This window comes from Myotis nattereri (genome assembly GCF_964212035.1).
Source record: "Myotis nattereri genome assembly, chromosome: 19".
Lineage (NCBI taxonomy): Eukaryota > Metazoa > Chordata > Mammalia > Chiroptera > Vespertilionidae > Myotis > Myotis nattereri.
The window spans coordinates 21,718,556-21,743,719 of record NC_138095.1 but is presented as its reverse complement, the minus strand read 5'-3'; the positions used below and the strand labels follow the sequence as shown (position 1 = coordinate 21,743,719).

The following is a 25,164-nucleotide window of genomic DNA, read 5'->3' as shown; positions in this document are numbered from 1 at the left end:
GTTCCGCCACTAGGTGTTGCTACCCCAAATTACAGATCAAGAGGTCGGGGTAACTTGCCTGGGCACCTGGAACTCTGTCTTGCCTCCAGGCATTCTGCCAAAACGAGTGTCTCCATCACTCACTTCAAGAGCCTTAATCCCAGAGAGAGGGTCCAGATCCACACCCTCCCTCCCCCAAATTACACTCAGAGGGGCCAGGCCATCCCCCAAGGGAATTCGCGTGCCAGCATCAGCAAGGCTAACGCTGGGTTTCCTTATCTGCTGGAATTGTCGTGACCCAGAATTGGAAACCCAGTCCTCTTTCACTTAAGCCTTTACTGTCAACAATGCCGAGAGTATAAAATCAGTATGTACCTTCGCTCGGCTCCATCCATGGTCACTGTTTTCCCACATTATGCCTGGTAGTGGTTGTTTTTATTTTTTAAATACATTTTAAAATATTTTTATTGATTTCAGAGAGGTAGGAAGAAGGAGAGAGAGATGGAAACATCAGTGATGACAGAGAATCATTGATTGGCTGCCTCCTGCACGCCCCGCACTGGGGATGGAGCCCGCAACTCCGGCATATGCCCTGATTGGGAATCGAACCGTGACCTCCTGGTTCATAGGTCGACACTCAATCACTGAGCCACACCGGCCGGGCTGTTGTTATTTTTTAAACTGTTTATGTAAAGTAAACATTACATGCATCGACGTGCTCACATGGCACACCCCCAGGTCGATATGCAGACCCACAGCCCTGAGGAGAGGTATCAACGTGTCCTGGATTGTGCTAAGTTTTGGGTTGTGGCAGGGCTTCTTAGGTTTTCTTAGGATTTAATTCTGATGAAAATAGGTCTGAGTAGTGATTTCTTCCATGTTGCTTTTTCTCTTTCATCTGGGCTGCAGGGGTTCAAGCCGAGCTCCGGGACAGTCCAGGAGCTGAATTTCCGCAGCAGCAGGAACGTGTGGGGCTATTTCAGCGTGGCGGCCACCGGGGGCTTGCACGAGTTTGCCGACTCCCAGTTCGGGCACTGCTTCTCCTGGGGAGAGAACCGGGAAGAGGCCATCTCGTCAGTATCTCCCTCCCTCCCTTCCTTCCTCCCTTCCTTCTCTCCTCCTTCCATCCCTTTCTTCCTTTAAGAAACTCAGAGTTAGCCTGTGGCTTCAGGTGCAGTAGCGAGTTAGGAGAGCAAGGGACCCCTATTAATGCCCTGTGCCGAAGTCCGAGGACAAAGTCCGCCCTGTTGCCTGGATTTGAGATCCTTGAAGTAAGATGACCTCTCCAAGGTCATGGCTCTTGAGCTAATTGCAGGTTGAACTTGAAGGAGATCCAAAGAATGTTCCAGGTGATTCCAAAAGTTTAAAAGGTGCTAAGTACTCAGGCTCTTTTAAAAAAGGTGTGTGTGTCTCGGGGGTGGGGCGGGGGGGGAAGACGCCTTTAAATTTCAATCCCACAAGTAGATCCCGGAGAAACCCGCATTCACAAAGAGGCCCCCAAATTCTGAGACACACTTATCTTTTTTTCTGCCTTGACCTGGGGGCAAAAAGGTCAAAAGCAGTTCACATTGTAATTCAATATGCTTGTGTCTGTGGGTAAGTGTCCGTCAGAGTGAAAAATCCAAAAGCCGTTGTGGACATTTTCTTTAAAAAACATTAAAATCCATCTGGCCCTGGGACTTAGCCTTGAATTAAATGAGTTTGGTGGTTTTGATGAGGGGGCAGGCTTTTTTTGCCAGCTTTGAATAATTCATTTTTTAAAAAAATATATTTTTATTGATTTCAGAGAGGATGGGAGAGGGAGAGAGATAGAAACATCAATGATGAGAGAGAATCATTGATCAGCTGCTTCCTACACACCTCCTACTGGGGATCAAGTCCACACCCGGGCATGTGCCCTGACCGGGAATCAAATGGTGACCCTCTGGTTCATAGGTCAACATTCAACCGCTGAGCCACACAGGCCAAGCAGAATAGTTAGTTTTCATCATGCTCAGCAAAAAAATTGAGACCCTTGAAGGTGAGAGAGGATTCAGCATATAAGAATTAGTAGGGGAGGGAAGGAGCCACCGTCCCAGCCCTCTTCAGATGCAGTGGCCTGTGGCTTGTCTCATGCTCTGGAACCCGGGATTTGAATGGGTCCAGTGGGAGTGAGGCAGAGTGACTGGCTGTGGTTCATTAGAATTCTAATCACGGTAATGAATCATGTTCATAGCAGTGGACAGCTACTGATCAGCGACTGGGTGCTTCACATGGATGGTCTCACTTTAGCCCCCAAGCACCTGTGTGAAGTCAGGGTTATTTCCCCATTTTCCAGATGAGGAAACTGAGCCCAAGATCACTTGAGCAGTCAGTGCTGGAGCCGAGATTGACCCAGGGTATCCGACTCGGGACCCTCTTGACTTCCCTGTTGTTCTGGCTCTTTGGGAACCACGGGGGAACCATGTAGGCTAATTGGGAAACCAATCCGTGTGCCTTTCCCCTCAAGGAACATGGTGGTGGCTTTGAAGGAACTGTCCATCCGGGGTGACTTCAGGACCACCGTGGAGTACCTCATCAACCTTCTGGAGACCGAGAGCTTCCAGAACAACGACATCGACACCGGGTGGCTGGATCACCTCATCGCTGAGAAAGTGCAGGTGAGGAGCTGCACACGTCTCCCCTTTGGTCACAGAGAACCCTCCCCTAGCTCCCTGGGGGCTTGGTTACCACGGATACTGAACTGCGGGGTCTTTTCCAGGCCGAGAAGCCGGATATCATGCTCGGGGTGGTGTGTGGCGCCTTGAACGTGGCCGACGCGATGTTCAGAACCTGCATGACGGATTTCCTGCACTCGCTGGAGAGGTGGGGCGCGTGGGTCACTGTCCCCTTTGGGGGTTTGCATTAGTGGCAGGTGAGGCAGAACATGCGTTATTTGGGTGCAGAGCAGCCACAGGAGATGTGTGAACCCCTCCCGCATGCTCGCCTCTGAAAGTCCTCACAGAAACCCGGGCTGCCCTGGAAGAGGGGGGGTCGGCATCCTCAAGGCCGAGGTCAAGTACAGACAGACAGCCACGTGCTTATTCGTGCTGACCTGGGACGGTTCTTGTTTTCTCGCCTTTTACTGAGACGTAGCTTTTTCCGGGACAGCCAGGCGCGTTGGGCTGCAGTCCTGGGACCTGGCCGCAGAGTTCTTGGTCGAAACCAAGGCTGACCGCCGATCTGTCTTCTCTTTCAGGGGCCAGGTCCTGCCTGCGGATTTTCTGCTGAACACTGTGGACGTGGAATTAATTTACGGGGGCATTAAGTACATTCTCAAGGTAACGGTCCGTGTTTCTCGAATGTCTCCAACACTCTAGAGTCCCAAATCCCTGGGCAGAGCCACGCGTGGGAGACAGAGCCACGCGTGGGAGGCAGAGCCCTGGACCCCGTCTCCCTGCTGCCCAGGCGGCCCTGTGGGGGCCTGATGCTCGGGAAGCAGGAAGCGGAAGGAGGGTACACAGTTGGTGAGAGATGGCCGGTGGGACCATGCCCTCGGCCAGCGACCATCACCCCACCCACAGGCAGGTGTGGTCAGCTTCTCCTTCCGGGCGATCGGGGCCTGGGACTAGACAGGCGAGGCGTCCACCTGGCTCTCCCACAGTGGACACAGCTCTAGCTCCTGGTTGGGGTGGGGCAGCTGCTGTTCTGGGGGCACAGGGACAAGCAGACATCCTGATGCAAGTGGGGACGTTGCACCTGTCCCACAGGTGGCCCGGCAGTCGCTGACCATGTTCGTCCTCATCATGAACGGTGGTCACATCGAGATCGACGCCCACCGGCTGAATGACGGCGGGCTCCTGCTGTCCTACGACGGGAACAGCTACACGACCTACATGAAGGAGGAGGTGGACAGGTGTGTGGGCGGGGCCCCGAAAGGGCTGGGCGGGCTCTCAGCCACAAAAAGGTTCCACCCTTTGCTCCCCAACTGGCTCCTAATCTATTTGTAGTGACAGTCAAATGCCACCATTTGGGGAAGGGGAGCCCCTGAACTGCACACAGGGTGAGGGACCCTCAGGGCTGCCTCAGGGAGAGAGAGGCTGCAGCGGGCCTGACGTGGGCGCCGGGGACCCCTTCCCCAGTTACCGGATCACCATCGGCAACAAGACGTGCGTGTTCGAGAAGGAGAACGACCCCACGGTCCTGAGGTCGCCCTCGGCCGGGAAGCTGACACAGTACACGGTGGAGGACGGGGGCCACGTGGAGGCTGGGGACAGCTACGCCGAGATGGAGGTGAGTGCAGGACAGGGCCCGGGGGTCAGCGAGGCCTTCCCTGTGCCCCGTCCCCGCTCCCCGAGGGAGGGCCATTGCTTCTGCAAATGGGCCTCACCTCGTAACCTGGGCCACCGGCTGCAAATTCCTAAGAGCCAGTGTGCAGGGTTCAGCCCAGATTCCCTGCAGTATTTAAAGCAGAAATGCACACCTCCCTGAAAATGAGTAAGAAGTGATTCATGATGGCGATGGTGGCCTTTACAAAGTCTTCAGCCAACACCAGCAGAGCACATACCACGGGACAGGCACCATTCTAAGCATCTTACCTCTTTAATTACCCCTTTAATCTTCCCAGCCATCGTAGGAGACGGGCACTACTTTGACCCCCATTTTACACATGAAGAAACGGCGCCCACACAGCTAGAAACTCACCTGAGGTCACGCATAGCCAGGATTCAAACTCAGCCTCCATTTCCACTGCCAAGGAAAATAATATCCTGACAATGGCAATGACAATACAGGGACTGTGGGCCAGACTATTCATCTTGCTGAATCCTTATCAGAGTCCTCATTTCACAAGAGGGGAGGCTCAGAGAGGAGAGGCACCCGCAGGATGCGTGGGTGCTGGGGCTGCAGCCCAGGCCTGGCGGACTTGGGTGCCCGCACTGTGTGTACTGGGAGCACATTCTTCATTTCACAGTGTTCCCCAGAAGGTTTCTCGCTGCCTTGAGAAAAGGAGCAGGAACGTGTATCTTAATCACCCTACATACTACGATTTAATGATAGTTCTAAAGAGAGTCTGTGCTTCCAAAGTAAAGATCAGTTTTCACGTCTGTAAAATGGGCACATAAACATACCTCCCCGGCCGGCTTTGCAGATGGGGATGATCTGTGAAAAGCACCGTGACTGGCTTCCGGTGATCGCTACTTCCCTCTGTCCTTCCAGCTTTGAACCCTGCCAGGGCGTCATTCTGTTTAAGTGCCGCGGGCCCTCCTCCAGAGTTACTAGTTCTGGGCGTCACACACACGGGCCAGCCCTGGTGGGCTCCATCTCGGCTCTTCTTTCCGCAAAACAGGTGATGAAGATGATCATGACCCTGACCGTGCAGGAAAGTGGCCGAGTGAAGTACATCAAGCGCCCGGGGGCCGTGCTGGAAGCGGGCTGCGTGGTGGCCAGGCTGGAGCTCGATGACCCTTCCAAAGTGCACCCGGTACGTAGCGCCCGGCACAGCCACCCAGCAGGCTCACGTGGGCTCCGGTGCGCTCACGACCTCCACCTGCCTGGTCAGTGAGCCGAGCAGACTCAAGGCTCCCGGCTCGTCTCCCGCCTCCCGTGTCTCCCCGGAGCCAGTGTGATAGGAGCACACGTGCCCTCTTTTGCTCAAACCCCTCTCAGCAGCCTCGGTCCCACTCAGAAGAAAACCCAGTTCTTCTGTGGACCTACCAGACCCCACATCAGCTGCTCCCAACTTCTTCGGCTCTATTCTCTCTCGTGTTCCCCCTGCTTAACTAGACCAGACCCCCCGCCTGGGATCTGCACCCTCATCTGGGAGGACCTCCCCCAGATGCTTTCAGGGCTCTCCCTCCTCTCTCTGGCGAGCTGTCACTCAGACGTGCTCTGGGCACAGTGGGTACCCGGAAAAAACAGGTCTTGCTGACTGTTTACACCCTTCTAAGTAAGCCATGTGCATCATTCATCCGAGTATTGCTCCTTCCTCTACGGTTATTAGTACATATGCCCAGGGAAACAGCTAGAAATGTTTTGTTGTTGTTAATCCTCACCCGAGGATATTTTTTTCATTGATTTTTTGTTTTAGAGAGAGTGGAATGGAAGAGGGAGGGAGGGGGAGAGAGAGAGAGTGAGAGAGAGAGAGGGAGAGAGAGGGAGGAAAAAAAAACATCAATGTGAGAGAGACACATCCATTGGTTGCCTCCCCCTGCACCCTGACTGGGGTTGGGGATCGAACCTGCAACCCAGGTACATGCCCTTGACCGGGAATTGAACCCATGACCTTTCGGTGTGCAGGGCGACGCTCTAACCATTGGGAAACACTGGCCAGGGCCAGAAAAGTATATTTTTAAAAATCAGATAGTTTCTGTTCCCCAGACTCTTCCATTAGTTTTGTTTTCTTCCCATTCTTTTTGTTATTTTTTCTTGAGGCTTCCCAAAGCTAGAAACAGTCTGAGCCTTTTTAGATCAGTGGGAAGGTCTGTGTGCGTGCAGTGTGACTCCTTGCAGCAAACATTTCCTGGGCCAGGTGCACGAGCAGGGCCTGGCCACCAGACCCTGCAGACTCACACTCGCCTATGAGATGAGCCCTTGTGATTCAGCTCAGCAGCTCCAGGCAGGGAGACTGCCCTTGGCCCTGGCTATGGGAGGTCCAACAGGGAAGCCAGCATCAGACTGTGGAGAAGGATGAGAGGAGGTGTTGGGGGGCGGGGGGCAGAAGCTGAGGGTTCTGGGCCAGCAGAACGGATGTCCCAAACCTCCTGGTCCAGGGCCTCACACATAGTAGGCGTTCTGTGGGTCCTTCTAGAATGAATCCGTAGACAAAGGGGCACATTAAGTCCATCTTGCCAGTTTCACTTTCCAGTGTGTTGTTCTGGGCTCCATCCTGAGAACACTGGCTTGCGCGTTGGCGGGTCTGCCTCGGCCCCCGGCTTGTCTCGGTCGGCAGGCCACGGTGTCCTTGACCTCGGGTTCTTGTTGTGTCTCATCAGGCCAAGCCGTTCACAGGGGAGCTCCCCGCCCAGCAGACCCTGCCCATCATGGGGGAGAAGCTGAACCAGGTCTTCCACACCGTCCTGGAGAACCTCACCAACGTCATGAGCGGCTACTGTCTGCCGGAGCCCATCTTTAGCATAAAGGCAGGTCTCGTGTGCAGGGTGGTGTCTCCCACACACGTGTAGGCCCGTGTGATGAGCTAGAAGGGTTTGCTCCCTGAGGTCAGAGGGCTCTACTGATGCACGTTCAGCCATTTGATTGTACACGTCAGGGTACTTCTGTCTGATTGTACAAACTGTCGTAAAAGTGACAGTTGGTGTTTCAGGGTTTAGTTCAGCTCCACACTGAAAACGTCCAGGTAATCAGTTAGGAAAGGAGTCAATGTGGGTCACTCTCTTATTTTTTAAAAGTATTTTTATTAATTTTTAGAGAGAGAGGAGGGGAGAGGGATAGAGAGATAGAAACATCAATGAGACAGAACCATCATCAATTGGCTGCCTCCTGCACGCCCCACGCTGGGGATGGAGCCCACAACCTGGGCATGTGCCCTGACCAGGAATCGAACCGTGACCTCCTGGGTCATAGGTCGACACTCAACCTCTGAGCCACACCGGCCGGCACATGGCCTTGTGTTTTATCCTCAAACCATGCTGGCTGTGTGGGTGCCTGCAGGGGACGTGGGACCTTCCTAGTGGGAGAACTGGGTACCCCTTTCTGGTCAGGGGACCCTTCCACTCCGGACTGTCCTAGAGTCTGCTGGGTCCAGGTCTTCGTGCGTGGGGCCTGGAGGGGTTGAGTGCGTTGCCACTCGAGTGCGTGGGGCCTGGAGGGGTTGAGTGTGGTGGGTGGTGGCGCCCACCCCCTGCGGGACCTCCGGCCAATTCTGTGGTCCCGCTGCAGCTGAAGGAGTGGGTGCAGAAGCTCATGATGACCCTGCGACACCCGTCGCTGCCGCTGCTGGAGCTGCAGGATATCATGACCAACGTGTCAGGCCGCATCCCCGCCCCCGTGGAGAAGTCGGTCCGCAGGGTGATGGCCCAGTACGCCAGCAACATCACCTCCGTGCTCTGCCAGTTCCCCAGCCAGCAGGTGTGTGCCCCCGCCCCGCCCCACCGGGGTGCCCGCTCCAGGCTGGGTTGCTCCTCGGGAACTTAGCTCCCAGTCGGGCTGGACTTCTGCCCTCTGATTGAGTCAGGCGTCGTGAAACCCACGCACGGCCCGAGATGTTGGGGGCTGAGCCTTCCCTGTTGAATCCCAGCATTCCCCCCCAGGCAGCAGATGCTTAGAGGGACATAAACAGTTCTTGGGCCTCACCCCAGAAAACTCGGATGCAGAAAAGGAGTAGGCAGTTGGTACAGAGTGAGCATTTTCCAAAGAGATGCTGCCTGAAGTGATAGAGGAAGTTGTGAGTTTTTCTTGCTAGTTTGTAGCTTAGATTCTCCTCCTTGTAAGGTGATACTATGAGTATATGTAGTATTTGTTAAAAATGGAGAGGGAGCGAGAGATAGAAACATCAATGATGAGAGAGAATCATTGATCAGCTGCCTCCTGCACGCCCCCCACTGGAATCAAGCTGCAACCTGGGCATGTGCCCCAAAGGGGAATCGAACCGTGATTTCCTCACCACTGAGCCACACCGATGGGCCATGCTGGGCTCTTGAATTCCTCAAGCAACACACAGAGCAGGACAGGCAGAGCTGTTTCTGGGTGGCCAGAGGCTTTGGGGCTGGAATTTTCTTTTTCCAAACGAGCCTCAGACGGGGCTTCCAGGGGAGCCTGGGGTGGGTCCTTTGGGTGACTTCTGTGTGGCGACCGGATTGTGTGGTTGTGAGTGGCCAGACCTGTCCTCTCTCCCGTCCAGATAGCCAACATCCTGGACTGCCACGCGGCCACCCTGCAGCGGAAGGCCGACCGGGAAGTCTTCTTCATGAACACACAGAGCATCGTGCAGTTGGTGCAGAGGTGAGTCCTGGGCCCTGCGTGGGGTGCACTTGTCACTCGGAATCATCCCCTGGGTCACACCAGGGCAGTGCTGTGGGATTCTCTGAGGGGCAGGCTCGACCTGGGGGCTAGCACATGGGTCGGGAAACCCCAATGACAGTCCTGGCATAGCCATTCCTAACAGCAGAACCCCAGGCAAGGCACCTGACCTCTGTGCATCTCAGTTTGCCAGTTTATAAAATGGGAATAAAAACACCTCATGCACAGTAAGTCATTCTAAGTGGATTCATTTTTTAAATTAATTATTTTTACCCTTACCCAAGGATATGTTTTCAATAATTTTTTTTTTTGGAGGGAAATAGGGAGGGGGAGAGAGAGAGAGAAAAAAACATCGATGTGAGATAGAAACATTGATCGATTGTCTCCCATACGTGCCCCAACTGGGGGATTGAAGCCGAAACCTGGATATTAGCTGTGACTGGGAATCAAACCAGTGACCTTTCATAGCACGGGATGATGCTCAACCAGCTGAGCCACCCAGCCAGGGCCATGTCGTGTATTTTTAAAATCACATTTGAATAAACGGGCATTATAGGTTCTTCTCTTTCATTGTTATTGGGTGATGCTGGGGTTAAGCTGGTTTCGGCGTCTCTAAAACTCAGAGTCACACCTCCCGAGAAACCCCATTCCCTGTGTTCAAGATGACCGAGAAGAAATGTTCTAGGGAACGTCCAGGTTAAAATTGGGTTTTAAAGGGAAGCGAAATTGACACAGACCGTTTGGTAAATGCCTTTCAAGTCTTGCTTTTTTCCAAACTGTCTTTACACAGTGGATGGTTAATTGAAAATTTTTCTTTTCAACCATGCATGCAAGGCTGACCCCTTTCAGCATCCCAACTCTGTAAGTGTGTTTCCTTCTCTCTGGGGATGGGGCAGGCGCCATCCGAAGGCTCGGGCGTGGCCTCGGGCCGTGATGTGTGACCTTGGGCAAGGCTCTGCTCTCTGCCCTACAGCTCATGCAAATGAACCAACTTGGCATCCCTCCCAGGCCGAAGGGTCAGAGGGCTGCATCCCCCACAGACTTGACTCGTTTGCTTTATTTTGAAATCCTAAAAGCCCTGCCTGGGGATAGTCAGGCGCCAAGAGGTGGAGTGGGCCACTCAGGCGCCTTCCCTTCCTCCCCAGATACCGCAGCGGGACCCGCGGCTACATGAAGGCGGTGGTGCTGGATCTCCTGAGGAGATACTTACAAGTGGAGCACCACTTCCAACAAGGCAAGAGGCGCCCTGGCCCTGGTGACGCGCCCCGGGGCGGGCGGGGCTGGACCTTACCCCGTGGCCTCTCTCCCTGCAGCCCACTACGACAAGTGCGTGATAAACCTGCGGGAGCAGCTGAAGCCGGACATGGCGCAGGTGCTGCACTGCATCTTCTCCCACGCGCAGGTGGCCAAGAAGAACCAGCTGGTGATCATGCTGATTGTAAGCGGGGCAGGGCGCCCCACCCGGGCAGGGCAGCTGGGTCTGCGGGCGTTTTCCGGGAAGGGCCAGAGAGGAAATATTTTAGATTTTGCAGGTCATATGGTCTCAGGCCGGAATGCTCAAAGCTGCCTCTGTACCCTGTAAGCGAATGTGCGTGGCTGTGTCCCGATAAACGTTGTCAGCCCCTGGCGGGGGGGGGGGGAGTTGGGGGGGCTCATAACCAACACCTGCTGTGTGCCAGGCACTCCTGGCATGATGGCGGTGAGGCACATTGCTTCTCTGACCTCAGTTTCCTCATCTGTAAACTGGGGATCATGATGGCAGCTCCTCAGAGAGTTGGGAGAATTTGGGGAGATGAATATCAAGGGCCTGGCCGCTTGCCTGGCCGTAGGAAGCACCCCATCACTGTTGGCCTTTGGTAGTGATGCAGGCACAGAGTCAGATGTATTTTTTTTCTCACCGGGGGAGTTAGGGTGTGTTTGGGTGGATGAGTGAATGGATAGGGTGATGGTGGAAAGGGGAGGGGATGTGCCTCCGGCTGTGCCAGGTGTCTGCAGAGGCCGGGCAGCTGTCTGGTTTGCCGGGGCAGCCACACCCTGGCTGAGGGTGGTGCCGGCGTGTTTCCTTCTGCCGGACAAAAGCCACTTCGATTCTGTTTCCTCCCCCAAAGGATGAACTCTGTGGTCCAGACCCTTCCCTGTCGGAGGAGCTGACCGCCATCCTCAGTGAGCTCACGCAGCTGAGCAAGACCGAGCACTGCAAAGTGGCCCTCAGAGCCAGACAGGTAGGGCTGTGGGACGCGGTCCCCACTGTGTGCGGGGGCGCAGGGCACCGTCCTCCCGCCATGCTCCGTCCCCACCGTGCACAGCCCCTTGCTGCCGCCCACATCCAGCCCAATGGGTCCGGCCCCTGGCTTCTCCCCTGTGAGGTGGCTCACCCCGGCCCCTCCCTCCCCTCCCCACAGGTCCTGATCGCCTCCCACCTCCCCTCCTACGAGCTGAGGCACAACCAGGTGGAGTCCATTTTCCTGTCGGCCATCGACAGGTACGGCCACCAGTTCTGCCCGGAAAACCTCAAGGTGAGGCTGTCCCCATCCCTCTACCTTCCACAGGGCAAGGCTGTGGCCCAGGTGGGGCCTGGGGGAGGCGGGCTCCCTGGCCCTTGGTGCAAGGCACAGTCACAGATGCCAGCGGTTTAGTCCAGTGAGGCCGGGGCTGCCCAAGGGGGCTTTGGAGGCGGGGGGCGGGGGGAAGGTCAGGCAGCAGGGCTCGCCCGGGAAGGAGGTGATGGAGCTTGCGAAGCTGCCAGCCTCACATGGCTGAGTCTTGGCTTCGTCTTCCCAGGGCTCCCCTGCCCCCCTCCTCCGCTCATCTACAAGCTTCCAGGTGGGCCCTCTGCATCTGGGGGCCCCGTGCAGTCAGCTCAGAACTGCCCCACATTCAGATCTTATGGGCCTGGGGCACTGGCTGCACTTGGTGATAACACCACCGGCTTCTCCCCCTTGCTCCCACCCCTCCCACTCATCCGGGTGTTGGTTAAAATTTATTCCCCTGGCCGGTTTGGCTCAGTGGATAGAGCGTTGGTCTGCAGACTGAAGGGTCCTGGGTTCGATTCTGGTCAAGGGGACATACCTGGGTTGTGAGCTCAATCCCTGGTTGGAGGCGTGCAGGAGGCAGCCGATCAATGATTCTGTCATCATTGATGTTTCTATCTCTCTTCCCTCCCTTCTTCTCTGAAATCAATAAAAATATATATTTAAAAAAATTTATTCAGGTTTACTTTTCTCTCTCCTCCCTTCTCATTTCCTATAGAAATTAATACTCTCGGAGACGACCATATTTGACGTCCTGCCCACTTTCTTCTATCACGTCAACAAGGTGGTTTGCATGGCGTCCTTGGAGGTAAGTGGGAGAGGCCCCGAGGACCGCACAGGCCAGTTCTAGCATCCACACACCTGACCCCGGGCCACACACCTTGCAGGCATGATCTTATTCTACTGATAAGGTAGTGCCGTTACTATTCCCATTTTACAGAGGAGAAAACAGGCTCAGAGAGGTGAAGCAACTTGCTCAAAGTCACACAGCAAGGAAGTGGCAGAACGAGGGTTCACACTAGGTCTGCCCTTGTCCAGAGTCCCTGCTGGCAACCCCTGCTATCTCGTGTACCATTCCTGCCGCCTCCTCGCAGGGCACAGTTAAACTTGGCATCCAGGCTTTTACTGGGGGCACCGTCTGGCTAGCACACGCCAGCATTCTAAACTCCCAGAAAGAAAGCACATGTTGAACATAAATCATACAGTTTGCACTCTTTAGGCTCCATAAACCATTTGTATCAGGCATAGTGGGAAATGTCCCCAAATCCAAACTCCAGATGCAACCAATAATTTTTCATATTGATTACCTGTTGAAGTGGTGATACTTTAGGTGTTAGGGATGAAATAAAGTTATTAAAATTCTATTTACCTGATACCTTTTTTTAAAGTGGTTTAAAATTGCATACGTGGCTTGTATTCCATTTCTATTGGACAGGACTAATCTAGAGCAGGAGTTGGTCAGCTGTAGCCTGTGGGCCACATTCGGCCCCCTGCTTGTTTTTATAAATAAAGTTTTATTGGAACAGCCATGTCCATTCATTTACATATTGTGTGACAGCATGGAATTAAGTAGTTGTGATACAGATGATATATCCCCTGCAGCCTAAAATATTTACTATCTATCCAGCCCTTTGCAGAGAAAGTAACATTCTGAAATGTGAACGAAGTTGCTCTTAACTACTGCTTAGAGACAATTTAGAGGTCATTTCTCCAGCCTGAATTTTCTCAGGTTTCGAAGGCACTCCCCTGAGAGAATGTCCTCTGTGCTCCTGTCCCTCTAGGTGTATGTGCGGAGGGGCTACATCGCCTACGAGTTAAACAGCCTGCAGCACCGGCAGCTCCCGGACGGCACCTGCGTGGTGGAATTCCAGTTCATGCTGCCCTCCTCCCACCCCAACCGGTACGCAGTGTTAGGGGAGCAGAGGCCTGGGGTGTCTCTAGAACTGAGCCTGCCCCTCCCCAGGCTTCCGGGTCCAGGACCCTCCCTTAGAAACTGGCGCTGAGAGTGTTCATCCCGTTTGGCTGAGTTCACTACTTTGGATTTACCTGGGGACCCTGTTGGGACTACACTCCTATGCGTGCTTCATTCATTCATTCATTCATTCATTCATTCATTCATTCACTTGTTGAGCTCTTAGTCCTCAGCCCTGGCGCTGACCTCAGTCCCTTCTACCTCCGATTTGATGCCCTCTTTGGGGAGAGCTCCGATACTGGCTCACCGAAGTTTCCAGGGCAGGAGCAGCTCGTGGGGCCAGATCCGCAGCAGCGGCCTCATCCCCCACCGGCCGTCCCCCTGCAGGATAGCCGTGCCCGTGAGCATCACCAATCCCGACCTGCTGAGACACAGCACCGAGCTCTACATGGACAGCGGCTTCTCCCCCCTGTGCCAGCGGATGGGCGCCATGGTCGCCTTCAGGAGATTCGAGGAGTTCACCAGGTACCCAGAGTGCCTCCCCAGCACCCCGAGGAGAGGGGCCGAGTGAGCTGTCTCTGTTCATGTGACACATGGGGTGGGGGCGGCCCAGACATATTGCACAACAAATGAATAATCTCAGCTTAATAATATTGTAGCCAAGAGTGGGGGCTTTCGTGTCAGCCTGCCTGTGTGCGAATTCTGCCTCTGTGCTTCCTAACTGTGAGACTCGAAGCTAACTACCTGACCTTTTTTGTGCCTCATTTTTCTCATCTGTATAATGGGAATAAGCAAAGGAACTACTTCATAGGGTCACCAGAAAAATTAAGTGAAATAGTACATTTTAATATTGTATTTAAAGTATCACTGATATGTAAATAACATAGTGAATGTCAGTGATCAGTCCTACTATAATTAATGCCCCTTTTTTAACCCTTTCCTGCGTGTTATGCATTGTGCTTGGGTCATGTTGTGTCCTCACTACAGTGCCAGGAGCTGTAGTGATTACTCCTGTTGTCCTCAGTTGACTCAGAGACGTGGGTGAATCATGAGGGCCTCCTAGCTGGTAAAAGGGGGGCCCAGCTGACTCCCCAGAGTTCAGACAGCCTTTCTTTTATTCGTGATCTCAGATCACATGGGCTCATTCTTCCCTCTTGGGAAAGACCCGGTCCCTGATGCCTTGGACCTGGTCAGGAACAGAATGAGCTCGCAGAGTGGTGGCTGGGAGAAGGGAGGACTCGGGCCTGACCCACGGCCGAGGCGGAGCAAGCCCTCAGCCCTCCCTCTCTGTCTCGCATCCCCAGGAACTTTGATGACGTCATCTCCTGCTTCGCCAACGTGCCCCGGGACACCCCCCTCTTCAGCAAGGCCCAAACCTCCGTGTACTGTGAGGAGGACTGCAAGGTAAGTGCCTGAGCAGGAGCAAGCGGGGGAGGGGCGGGCAGGGCCCGGGTGCTTTACACCGTTGCCTGTTCCCTCCTAGAACTTACGCGAAGAGCCCATCCACATCCTGAACGTGGCCATCCAGTGCGCCGAGCACCTGGAGGATGAGGAGCTGGTGCCGATCTTGCGGACCTTCGTGCAGTCCAAGGTGCCCGCGTGTGCCTCTGGTTCTGGGTCTCGGGGGGAGGAGGACGGGCTGTCTCGGGGAGGTGTCCCGTGCGCCCGGGACCTGCTGAGTGTTTCAGAGCCACAGAGCTGGCTTCTCACCTGAGCTCTGCTACTCCCCATGGCCGTGACCGTGGGCAGCGGTGGCCGAACGAGGCAGAGGCTTGGCTTCTTCCCCATAACACGGGGGTGGCGTTTCTCTCTCCCAGGGTTGTAATGATGAAATGACAGAGTCTGTACACTTAGGCTGTGCAGTGATGAAATGGCAGGGTTTATACACCACTCAGCACAGAAACACATTCAGTATATAGTTCTGGGTTTTGTGGAATGTGTGTTGGGATAGCCCAGAAAAGTCACCGTTTTGAAATGGTCACTGGCATTGACATCCGTGTACGCAGGTAGCCTCAGTTGCTTTTATAAACGGGGTGGCCATTGCCAGTCTCACCCTGGCAAGAGGGCCACCTGTTTAGTATGCTCAAGGGCCTCAGCTGCAAACACATGTGGAGCAGCTTGGCAGGCGTAGGTTGGAGAAACAGCAGGAAGGTGCTGGGTGACCTCAGGCAGGTTACTGTACCTCTCTGATCCGTAGTTTCCCCATCTGGGATGCTAAGATTCTTAGCTCATATATAATCACATCTGCCAGCCACGCTGTCTGGCTGTTAGTTCTTGACCCTCCTGGCTCGGTGGTAATTGTGTGTGTTGTGTTCCCCATATTGTCCTGATGGCCTGGACTTGAGGTCCCCCAGAGGACCTGGCCTGTTGCTGAGTCATGGATAGTGCCGTGAATGTCAGTGATGTACCTAGCCTTTGCTTGGTCAGTCAGCAGCTGGCGGTGGTCATTATAGAACATGTTTAAGGTGCGGACCAATCAGAAAAGTAGGTTTTAAAACAAAGCCCACAGCCTCACCGTCCAGAGGCAGCCACTGTAAAGTATTGGCATATTTCCCCGGCCTGTTTCTTCTTCTTTTTAACAGAACATTATCAGTAGGTTTTTAAAAAAAATATGTTTTTATTGATTTTTGAGAGAGGGGAAGAGAGAGAGAAACATCGATTGGTTGTTTCCTGCATGCACCCCAACCAGGGAACGAACCCACAACCTGGGCATGTGGACCAGGAATCAAACTGGCGACCTGCCAACGTCATGAAAGATTTCATGACATGTTAAAAAGTCTGTATTTTTTTTTTTTAATATATTTTATTGATTTTTCACAGAGAGGAAGGGAGAGAGATAGAGAGTTAGAAACATCGATGAGAGAGAAACATCGATCAGCTGCCTCCTGCACATCTCCCACTGGGGATGTGCCCGCAACCCAGGTACATGCCCTTGACCGGAATCGAACCTGGGACCCTTCAGTCCGTAGGCCGACGCTCTATCCACTGAGCCAAACCGGTTTCGGCAAGTCTGTATGTTTTAATATAACATTGAATATAATTCACATAGCACACTATTCTCCCATTTAAAGTGTACCAATGCTTCCTGGTATATTCATAGAGTTGTGTAAACATTATTATAATATATTTTCACCCCCTCGCCCCCCCCAAAAAAACCCTCTACCCTTTCGCAGTCACTCCCCATTTTTCTTCAACCCGGTGCCCTCCTCCTCTGTCCCAGGCAACCGCTCATCTACTGTCCGACTATGGGTTTGCCTGTTCAGGACATTTCATATAAATGGCATCAGACAGTCTGAGGTCTTTTGTGACTGGCACCTTCCTCAGCATAATGCTTTCAAGGCCAATCCGCGTGATAACACATATCAGGACTTGATCCCATTTTGTGGCTGATACCATTCCGTTGTGTGCTTGGTTTTCAATGCAGAAAAACATCCTTGTGGATTACGGGCTCCGAAGAATCACGTTCCTGATCGCCCAGGAGGTCAGTCGGCGCTCGGCGCCCCGTTTGCGTCTCCTCCCTTCTCCAAGACCCAGAGCCGTTCACTTGACGTTTACGCTGCAGATTGGGGTGGAAGAGATGGAGTGCTAGGGAGGACGGCTTTCCAAACGATTCATCCTAGAAGCAGATGGGGTCATCGTTAAGAACAGGCACACGCGTGTTGACACGCGCCCTGCTGGATTTAATGGTCTTCTGTGTGGATTTCTCTTTTGCAGAAAGAATTTCCCAAGTTTTTCACCTTCAGAGCAAGAGATGAGGTATGACCAAAAGCAGTGATACTGTTCTCTCCTCCCCGGCATCTTTGATTTTCAGGAAGACTGTCCCAGTCCTTAAGATATCCCCGTGCTCTAGAACATGGCAACTTCCATGCAGACTCCCCCTTCCTCTCGGGTATTTCCAAGGAGAACCCCGAATTTCCATGTGGAGCTCAGACCTCGCGCCTCCCACCCTTCAGCCTTCACTGCAGGCGTCCCTCTGTCATGGGGACAATTTTTGGACTTGCTGGTGGACTCAGAAAGATGATCCTCCCAACCTATTTTTTTTTCTCTCTTTTTTTTAATTCTTGATTTTTAGAGAGAGTGAAAGGGAGCAGGAAAGACAGAGAGAAACATCGATGTGAGAGAGAAACATCAATTGGTTTCCTCCCGTACCAGCCCCAACCAAGGCCCGGGCCGGGGAGGAGCCTGCCCCCGAGGCATATGCCCTTGACCGGAATCGAACCCGAGACCCCTCGGTCCGCAGGCCGACACTCAACAACTGAGTCACGCCGGCCAGGCTCTAGTCGCAAGCATTATCCGTTGCTCTCTTTTGAGGACGAATTTCCATAAGGAAACCAAGGGTCAGTGACTTTTTGAGAAATACCCTGTCCTATGCCAGAGAGGGAGCTGCCTGGCTGTGTGGGCAGGTGCTGGGAACCAGCTGGGCTCACCCGGGAGCCTCCTGCCCGCACGCCAGCCTGGCATGTCGTCTGGATCTCTGCGGAGTCCCAGCCCGCTTGAGCCCAGGGGGTTGCTCACAATTATGACATAATGACCATACATCTCGAGGGCTAAACCCGCAGACACCAGCGGTCTGCAGGACGGTGTGGACCAAGCAGGGTCATGGTCCAGCGTCCAACTGGGTGTCTGTCTGTCTATCCGTCCTCTCTCCGTCGGCCTGCAGTTTGCAGAAGATCGCATTTACCGTCACCTGGAGCCCGCCCTGGCCTTCCAGCTGGAGCTCAGCCGGATGCGCAATTTCGACGTGACGGCCGTGCCCTGCGCCAACCACAAGATGCACCTTTACCTGGGCGCTGCCAAGGTCAAGGAGGGCGTGGAGGTGACCGACTACAGGTTCTTCATCCGCGCCATCATCAGGCACTCGGATCTGATTACAAAGGTAATGTATCTCGGGGTGTTTCTTTCTTCCCCTGAGCTTGTCACTCAGGCGCTGGCCCTCCCTCTGCTGTCCTGCTCTGTGCTGGGCCCTGGGCCGCACAGGGGATCGCAGGGTGCCCTTGGCACACACAGCCCGGCCCCTGGCACACCCCAGCCGGGCGGCAACAGGTGGACACTGGTGGCCTATGGATTTATTTCTTCTGTCACATGGTCTCTGCACGAGAAGAGAATTGTGGGCATAGAAAGAAGACAGGGCTTTGTTAAGTGATACTTGCTGGCTGAGTATGTGGTCTTTTTTTTTTTTTCCCATTTAGAAAAGTTACCCATAATTATGTTGTGAAAATTTCAAACAATTTTCAAAACTGCTTTTAAAAATATAAAAAAAAGGGCCCAGAATCCTGCCACTCGGGCCGGCCTTGCTGGTGACCCTCTCTAGACACATACGTCCATACCTAGCGCCATGCGTAACCTTTCCAGGCAGCTCAGGCGGACAGGCCATTCGAAGAGTGTTGCTTTTTTACTGGTCAGGGACTTACAGACCTCCTTCCATGTTAATGAGGATGACCCACTCCATGCGGGTGCCTTGCGTGGATGTACCCGTGTGTGTAACGTTTTTTACTGATCCCCCGTTGATGGATGTTGAGCTAATCTCTGATTTGCTGCCTCGGTCAAGTAGATGTTTGCATCGGTTTTATTATCGCTGAGGTGCAGTGAGGCCAGCAGATCAGGGGACAGTTGCCATTGGAAAGAGTGTTACAGTGCCCAAGAGGGGGGCTCGCCAGGCCGTGAAGGGCCACATGGAGATGCACCAGGGCCTTCAGGAGGTGGGAGTGGGGGGGGGGGCGGGGGGGCTTGTTATGGGCGAGAGCCTTTGTTGTGGTTTTTGCAGGAAGGAGTGGGTGAGGTAGGTAAGCAGGGATTGGCCAGTTTGGGGACTTTCAGCGGGCTGTGAGCACAGAGCTGTCTGTAGGTGTCGGTACCTGAGCTGGCGTGACCTGGGCAGGGGGGAGCATCCTGGAGTGTGAGAGCCCCACGGAGGAGGTGGTTGGGGCGAGGGCTCTGGAGGTGCTGGTTTGCATTGGAAGGTGTGCTCGTGGGGGAGTGGTTTCCTATCGAGGACTCGGCTGACTCTGGGCCCTCCAGGGCCAGCCAGGCCCCAGCTGTCCGAGTGTCCGGACACAGACGGTGAATGCGCACAGCCTTTGTCAGCCCTTGGCCTTCGGAGGGGCTCTGCTGTGCTCGCCGGGCACACCTTTGGGAGAAGAGCGATTCCTCTCCGAGGCTTTGCCTTAGCGGCTGCCCCCTCCCTGGCAGGAGGCCTCCTTCGAGTACCTGCAGAATGAGGGCGAGCGGCTGCTCCTGGAGGCCATGGACGAGCTGGAGGTGGCCTTCAACAACACCAGCGTGCGCACCGACTGCAACCACATCTTCCTCAACTTCGTGCCCACCGTCATCATGGACCCCTACAAGGTCTCGTCTCTGGGGGCCCTCACCCGCTCGGGCTCAGTTCCTGGGGACCAACGGCTCTTTGTGCCAAGCTGCCCTGGGTACCGCCTCCTGGCGCTCGAGACCCGAGTTACAGGACGCGCATGTGTGTGCTGGGGGCCTCCGTCCTGCAGGTGGAAGACAAACCCTGCACCGTGTAATTCTAGAGCCACCAGCCTGGGACTGTCCCTGTCCCGCATTCACCCTCCGTGAACGTGCCTCACTTTGAGGACCACACGGATGCCCCAAACGTCTTGCAAAACAAAAGGGTGTCCTGTCCCCGGGTCCAGGCTCTGCTGGGCACCCTGCTGGCTCTTTCTTCATGACCAGGCAGGGTTTAAGGTGGTGATTGTGGGATGGAAGAGGTCCTGGTGCCTCATCCTGGCATCTGTGGGGTGCAGAGGGCCCATGCTGGTGCCCCCACCCCACCCGTCCCCCCACTTCCCAGCAGAGAAGATGGGTGGGCTGGAGATGCATGATGGGATACAGGTGTGTCCCAAAGGAGCACGAGCTGTTGGTCAGCAGCCTCCGTGTCCTCATCTAAACGGGGGATAAAAATGCCGGCACCGCCCTAGCCAGTGTGGCACAGTGGATAGAACGTCGGCCTGTGGACCAAAGGGTCCCAGGTTCGATTCTGGTCAAGGGTACATACCTCGGTTGCAGGCTTCTCCCCAGCCTGGTCGGGGTTGGTGCAGGAGGCAACCAATCGATGCGTGTATGTCTTTCACACTCTCCACTTTCTAATAATCGATGGAAAATATCCTTAGGTGAGGATTAAAAAAAAGATGCCGGCTCTTCTAAGTCACAAAACAAAAGGGGAAATGAGCTCTGAGTGCTTGGCCAGGTGCCTTTGGCCATTCGTCGCCAGCAGTTGTTGGACGCACACTGTGCCCCGGGCATTTTGCACTCGGCGTATCCTCACTGCATGGCTGTCAGCGCTAGAGCTGCTGGGAGTGTGTGCCGCCCGGGCTCTGACACGGGCCTTGCTGTGACCTGGGCAGATCGAGGAGGCCGTGCGCTCCATGGTCATGCGCTACGGCAGCCGGCTGTGGAAGCTGCGCGTGCTCCAGGCCGAGGTCAAGATCAACATCCGCGAGACGGCCGCCGGCAGCGCCATCCCCATCCGCCTGTTCATCACCAACGAGTCAGGCTACTACCTGGACATCAGCCTCTACAAGGAAGTCACCGACCCCAGATCCGGAAACGTAAGGCCGGGCGGGTCCCCAGGTCAGGGCAGAGGCAGGCTGCGCCCTCGAGTGGGACGTGGAGGGAAACGCACTCGGTGGCTGCCTTGCCTGGCCACGCGGGATCCGGCAGCCCCTCCGAGCTTTGCTGAATCCCCGTTGTTCACTCCCCTGGGAAGAAGGGGGATTCTGTGTTTAATCCATTTTGGGACCATGTCCGGGATCGGATGTGGGGTGCCCTGGGTGATTATACTGCAGCCTCCCTCATCAGTTCCCTTAGGGACATAGGTATTTCCCACAACCATGTTTTAGGACAGACTTTTGTGAAGTGAGTGAAATATCCCATTTTTAGGATAGCAACTATCTTTTCGTTTTGAAATAATTACTCTCCAGAGGTTGCAAAAATAATACAGAGAAATAAGTCGCACGGAAAGTTCCCGTGTACTTTCACCCCGTTTCCCAACCTTGTCAAACTAGGAAACTGACCCGGACTCAGTGCTATTAACCCAAATTCGGACTTCCTTCGGGGTTCATCCACTTTGAGGCCCTCTTGTTTGGCTGTGCGTGTGCGCGTGCGCGTGTGCGTGTGCACGTGTGGTACTATCACAGTTACATTCTGGGGGCTGTGTCCACATCTGCCACTGTCCCTCCTTGTGCTGGCTGCCCACAGAGGCAGAAGAGAGATCAGCAATGCCAGGCACTCGCTTTGTCCCGTAAGGTGACAAGGTTTGCTCCCCGCGCTGCGACTTCATGGAGACGTGTCTCCCTCACGCTCTCTCTTTCTTTCTGGTCCAGATCATGTTTCACTCCTTTGGCAACAAACAGGGAGCCCAGCACGGGATGCTGATCAACACTCCCTACGTCACCAAGGACCTGCTTCAGGCCAAGCGGTTCCAGGCCCAGTCCCTGGGGACCACCTACGTGTACGACTTCCCGGAAATGTTCAGGCAGGCAAGTCCCGCGGCTGAGACGCAGCACGGGCCCGGGTCTCCTTATCTAAAGGAAGAAAAAGAAGTTCCCTGTGACCCTTGAGCAAAGTGGAGGCTAGGGGTGCCGACCCCCGGTGCAGCCGAAAACCTTCATATAGCTTTTGATTCCCCCAAAACGTAGCTGCTAATCTACTGTTGACCAGAAGCCTTACTGGGTAACATAGCTGACTAACACCTGTTTTGTATGTTACATGTATTACATGCTGTATTCTTACATAAAGTAAGCTGGAGAAAAGAAAATGTTATTGAGGAAATCCTAATGATGAGAAAATGCATTTATAGTATTTATTGAAAAAAATCTTTAGAAGCAAGTTGCAGAAGGATGTGTGTAGTGCGATACCACTTATTTAAAGTTTAAGTCATGCAAAAGACTACTACATGTTTAAATGTATGCATACATGATGAAATAAAAGCATGCAAGGATGCCCTGACCGGTTTGGCTCAGTGGATAGAGCATCGGCCTACAGACTGAAGGGTCCCAGGTTCAATCTGGTCAAGGGCATGTATCTTGGTTGTGGGCACATCCCCAGTAGGAGGTGTGCAGGAGGCAGCTAATTGATGTTTCTCTCCCATCGATGTTTCTGGCTCTCTATCCCTCTCCCTTCCTCTCTGTGAAGGATCAATAAAATATATTTAAAACAAAAACAAAAACAAAAAAACATGCAAGCATGCAGAGGACTGGTAGACACTAAATTCAGGGTAATGATTCCCTGTGGGTAGCAGTGGGGAGGAGAGTCAGGGATGGGTGAGGAGGGGTACAATAAGGGCTCCAACCACATCTTATTTTTTAAAACAAATCTTAAGCAACTACAGAAAATTATGATTTGATAAAACCATGAGATTTATTGTTCTGCATGTTAAAAGTAGCTCATGATTGTCTGGCCAGTGTGGCTCAGTGGTTGAGCATCAACCTATGAACTAGGAGGTCGCGGTTCAATTCCGAATCAGGGCACATGCCCGGGTTGTGGGCTCGATCCCCAGTAGCGGGCGTGCAGGAGGCAGTCCAGCAATGATTCTCATCATCGATGTTTCTCTCTCTCCCTTCATCTCTGAAATCAATTAAAAAAATTTTTTTAAATAGGAAAAGAAAAAGTAGCTCATGATGTAAAAAGAGAAAGAGCTAGTAAATGAGCCTCCGTACTGGTGACTCAGGCTTTTTTTTTTCCTCCCCTCTCCCCAGGCTCTCTTTAAACTGTGGGCCTCCCCAGACAAGTACCCCAAAGACCTGCTGACATACACGGAGCTGGTGCTGGACCCGCAGGGCCAGCTGGTGGAGATGAACCGACTTCCTGGAGGAAACGAGGTCAGGTCTCAGCGGAGCCCAGCGTCTGGCCGGAACCGCCCGTTCCGAGAGTGTCCCCCCGAAGACACAAACCCGCTTCCCTCGCGCCTTTGTGTCGTCACCAGGTGGGCATGGTGGCCTTCAGGATGAATCTGAAGACGCGGGAGTATCCGGAAGGGCGGGACGTGATCCTCATCAGCAACGACATCACCTTCCGCATCGGGTCCTTCGGCGTCGGGGAGGACCTCCTGTACCTGCGCGCGTCCGAGCTGGCCCGGGCCGAGGGCATCCCCCAGATCTACCTCGCCGCCAACAGCGGGGCCCGCATCGGCCTCGCCGAGGAGATCAAGCATGTGTTCAAGGTGGCGTGGGTGGACCCCGAAGACCCCCACAAGGTACATCAGGGCAGTGTGGCAGTGTCGCTCCGCTCGGCTGGCACCCTATCTCCAGTGGAGGCGGCAGTGCCCACAGGGGGTGAAACAAGTCTTATTACTCTTTTTCCACATATAGCACAGATATCCTACATAAACGGGCATACGGTGTATCGGTATTAAAATTTCATGGGAGCCCGGCTGGGCGTGGCTCAGTGGTTGAACGTCAACCTATGAACCAGGAGGTCAGGGTTCGATTCTGGATCAGGGCACATGCCCGGGTTGCGGGCTTGATCCCCAGTGTGGGGTGTGCAGGAGGCAGCTGATCAATGAGTCTCTCTCATCATTGATGTTTCTCTCTCTCTCCCTCTCCCTTCCTCTCTGAAATCAACAATAATAACAAAATATATATACATATATATATTTTAAATTTCATGGGAGGGGATGGCTGTTAGGAAAACATGCCGAAAAAGGCTCCTTAGGGGACAGTAATGGAAAAGGTTTATGAACCCTGAGCTAATGCGGGTGTATATACAGATATAGAATATATACTGTCTCTCCTGAACGCAGCAAACACTGAGAATGCAAAGGTGAAAAATACATCGTCCCTGGCCTCGGAGATTTGTTAAAAACCGTGGGGAGATATGGAGACACCAGCTACACTGGAAGGCCGCAGGAGTGAGAGCACACGTTTTATGACGTGAAAATGCAGGGGACAGAGTCCCTCTTTGCAACCTCAGCCTGCATTTCGAAGGGGGCAATTATGCCTCCCGCCACACACACAAAAGAGGAAATGATTTTCAATGTGAAAAACATAACACACACACAGCACTACATCAACATGCGGGCCAGGGGAGGCTGGGAATAAGGAAAACAGTCTGAAAAATCTCCCTAGGGGAGCAATAGTGAGAAGGGAACTGGGAAACAGAATCAGAGCAGGGAGACAGGAGGCAATGCTGTGAGGCTGGGTGGAAAGCATTAGCACAACGCATTAGCTCTTATGGCATGGTATTAATCAGACATGTTAACATATCGTTAACACGTTTACACGTTATTAACATCCATTCTGCAGTGTTGATATGTTTTTAAAAACAGTGGCTGCCAAGGGCAGGAAAATGGATTCATAGCTTCACTGGAGTATGTTTTTTGTTGTTGTTTTTAAGGGCTTTAAGTACCTGTACCTGACCCCCCAAGAGTACACCAGGATCAGCTCCCTGAACTCCGTCCACTGCAAACACATCGAGGAGGAAGGAGAATCCAGGTAAGTGACTGGCAGGTGGCTCCCTCCTTTGGCCTGGGGTTGATTTCAGCTATTCCTGGGGAACCTGTCTCTTTGCCTCCGGCTGTGGTGGTATTTCCAAGAGGGTGGGGCTGTGTGTACAGTGGGACCCTGGAGCTTTGGCACCGATGACTTAAATATCTGGGGTGTTCTCTAAGGTGAACCCCTCCTTGTCATCCCCAAGTAAGACGTGCCTCTCACAAAGATAGCACATTACAAGGGGCGCGGGGGGGGGGGGGGGGGGGTCAGATCAATCTCCCATGAAGTCCCCAGAGCTGCAGGCTCACATTATAGGATCAAATTAGCCAACGGATGCAGCAGTGGTTTGGCAAGCTGGGAAGGT

The 25,164-nt window shown here is 53.7% G+C and overlaps 1 protein-coding gene across 1 annotated transcript in view; it reads left to right on the top strand.

Moving 5' to 3' along the window:
* Positions 1–2,467: 2,467 nt before the first annotated feature.
* Positions 2,468–25,164, top strand: part of ACACB (acetyl-CoA carboxylase beta) — a 37,567-nt gene continuing 14,870 nt past the window's right edge. The window contains exons 1-27 of the mRNA XM_081113780.1: positions 2,468–2,618; positions 2,720–2,823; positions 3,197–3,278; positions 3,708–3,853; positions 4,080–4,230; positions 5,285–5,419; positions 6,930–7,076; positions 7,834–8,022; positions 8,795–8,895; positions 10,059–10,147; positions 10,227–10,351; positions 11,022–11,135; positions 11,316–11,429; positions 12,163–12,252; positions 13,226–13,344; positions 13,744–13,881; positions 14,661–14,760; positions 14,840–14,947; positions 16,781–16,837; positions 17,071–17,112; positions 18,017–18,232; positions 19,546–19,701; positions 20,718–20,921; positions 21,696–21,851; positions 23,070–23,192; positions 23,297–23,566; positions 24,706–24,803. Of these exons, the coding sequence (XP_080969906.1) occupies positions 2,472–2,618; positions 2,720–2,823; positions 3,197–3,278; positions 3,708–3,853; positions 4,080–4,230; positions 5,285–5,419; positions 6,930–7,076; positions 7,834–8,022; positions 8,795–8,895; positions 10,059–10,147; positions 10,227–10,351; positions 11,022–11,135; positions 11,316–11,429; positions 12,163–12,252; positions 13,226–13,344; positions 13,744–13,881; positions 14,661–14,760; positions 14,840–14,947; positions 16,781–16,837; positions 17,071–17,112; positions 18,017–18,232; positions 19,546–19,701; positions 20,718–20,921; positions 21,696–21,851; positions 23,070–23,192; positions 23,297–23,566; positions 24,706–24,803 (3,521 nt within the window). The 5' untranslated portion in view covers positions 2,468–2,471. The remainder of the gene's footprint in view (positions 2,619–2,719; positions 2,824–3,196; positions 3,279–3,707; positions 3,854–4,079; positions 4,231–5,284; positions 5,420–6,929; positions 7,077–7,833; positions 8,023–8,794; positions 8,896–10,058; positions 10,148–10,226; positions 10,352–11,021; positions 11,136–11,315; positions 11,430–12,162; positions 12,253–13,225; positions 13,345–13,743; positions 13,882–14,660; positions 14,761–14,839; positions 14,948–16,780; positions 16,838–17,070; positions 17,113–18,016; positions 18,233–19,545; positions 19,702–20,717; positions 20,922–21,695; positions 21,852–23,069; positions 23,193–23,296; positions 23,567–24,705; positions 24,804–25,164) is intronic.